The sequence below is a fragment of the Garra rufa genome, chromosome 7 (assembly GCF_049309525.1).
Source record: "Garra rufa chromosome 7, GarRuf1.0, whole genome shotgun sequence".
Lineage (NCBI taxonomy): Eukaryota > Metazoa > Chordata > Actinopteri > Cypriniformes > Cyprinidae > Garra > Garra rufa.
The window spans coordinates 17325269-17327020 of NC_133367.1; the positions used below are offsets into that span (position 1 = coordinate 17325269).

A 1752-nucleotide genomic window follows, 5' to 3' on the forward strand; every position below is an offset into this window, starting at 1 on the left:
CCACAAGAAGCAACAATAATTACTATAATAACTTCAAAAATGTAAATTATAAAGAAGCAAAAAAAAAAAAAAAAAAGCATATAGTAATACAGTAGATTTTTGAAAATCCCAAGTCCAGTGACAATCAACAGAGATTCAGCAGCAGCAACAAAGATTGGCACTATCAGAGAATATAAGACTGCAGGATGTGAAGGAGAGTAAAAGACGGACATTAATGTAAATTATTGAGTCTGATCTACAACAATAGACATAGAACAGCTCAACAGATAAACACTGATAATCACTACTGCCATACCTGCACATGTATGACAGAGTTTACTGATGTCCAGATGTCTGGTCTGGTTGCTGATGGGATTGTTGATCACACAGCTGTAGGTGTTTTTATCCTGATATTCCACCTCCAGAGGTAGAGAGAGACTGATGCTGAGATCAGATGCACTGATGCTGGACAATAAACGGTTTCCTTTGTACCAGGAGAGAGTCACATGACCCACATTCAACACTGAACACAGCAGTGAACAAAATGATGATGATGATGAACAGTTTCTGGTAATGTTAGGAACAGGCAGACGAGCTGCAAAATATGAGACAGTAAACTGAAATATGGATACATTAGGACAGTTTTATTTCATTTTAAGTGTGCTGAGTGTTTATATGATCCATTACCACAAATTATAAAATAAGAATATGTAAAAGACAGGACAAATGATTTATATTCACCATAGATAGAAACAATGAATGTTTTCGATGACCATTTAACACCAATCACATCTAGTTGATAGAGTCCAGTGTGTTCAGTTTTGATGTTTGTGATGGTCAGAGATCCAGTTTGATGATTCAGCTTCAGTCTGTCTCTGAATCTCCCATCAGGACCATCATATGTGGAGAAGATTCGTTTCTCTCTGCCGATTTCAGCTATGAGAGAGTTTTCAGCTCCAAACATCCACAGTATGTCTTCATCTTCATGTATTTCAGTAACACCAGTGTTTAGAGTGACAGAATTTCCCTCAATCACTGACACTGACTCACCAAACACACCTGGAGAATAAACATATTTAAATAAAACAGATCACTGTAATTAATAAGCAAAACATATTCCATTTCCTTTTTGACCGACTAGCAGAAACTTTCTGTCTGATATAAGTATGGTAGCTCTTGCAGATAAAGAAAAATACAATATCAACTGTCTTTATACACTGCTACCATTAAAGAGAGACAGTATCAAGCAGACACCAGCAGAAGATTGATTGATAATATATTTAAAGTGTCAAATAATGGAGTAATATGGCAGCGTAACTTCTGAACAAGGCACCATATGAGAACTAATCAGACCACTTTCTTCAACTAAAGTAACACATTACTTTTAAATTTACAGCTAACTTACTAAATTTACAGTAACTTACTTTAGTTACTTTTTCAAATATGTAACACAGGTTACTTTTGTACCGTTTATTGACTGCCAGTTCTCCTAAACCCAAGTTGAGTGAAATTGAGAGTGTGTTAAGGGAAGAGGCACTTCCTTCAGTCTGATGCTTACTCATTGCACTCTTGGTGTGAAAGGACCTTTACAGGTACCAAAAATGTAACTTTATGCCTTACATTACATAAAAAGTTACTAATGTACAGAATATTGTAATGGATTACTTTTAAAAAATAACACTCTCCAAGAATGTTAAGAACACATTGAACACTGCAGCTTTAACAACCTTGAGGACCCTTGTTGTGAACTTTTCTCAGAGACCAGGAGACGTT

General features: G+C 35.7%; 1 protein-coding gene across 1 annotated transcript; it reads right to left on the bottom strand.

The window, feature by feature from the left end:
• Positions 1-221: 221 nt before the first annotated feature.
• On the bottom strand, positions 222-1541 carry LOC141338870 (SLAM family member 9-like). The gene is made up of 4 exons (XM_073844487.1): positions 1439-1541; positions 721-1038; positions 296-574; positions 222-235 (listed from the first exon to the last, which is right to left on the bottom strand). Exons 1-4 carry the CDS (start codon positions 1539-1541, stop codon positions 222-224), a joined length of 714 nt encoding a protein of 237 aa, XP_073700588.1.
• Positions 1542-1752: the final 211 nt, after the last annotated feature.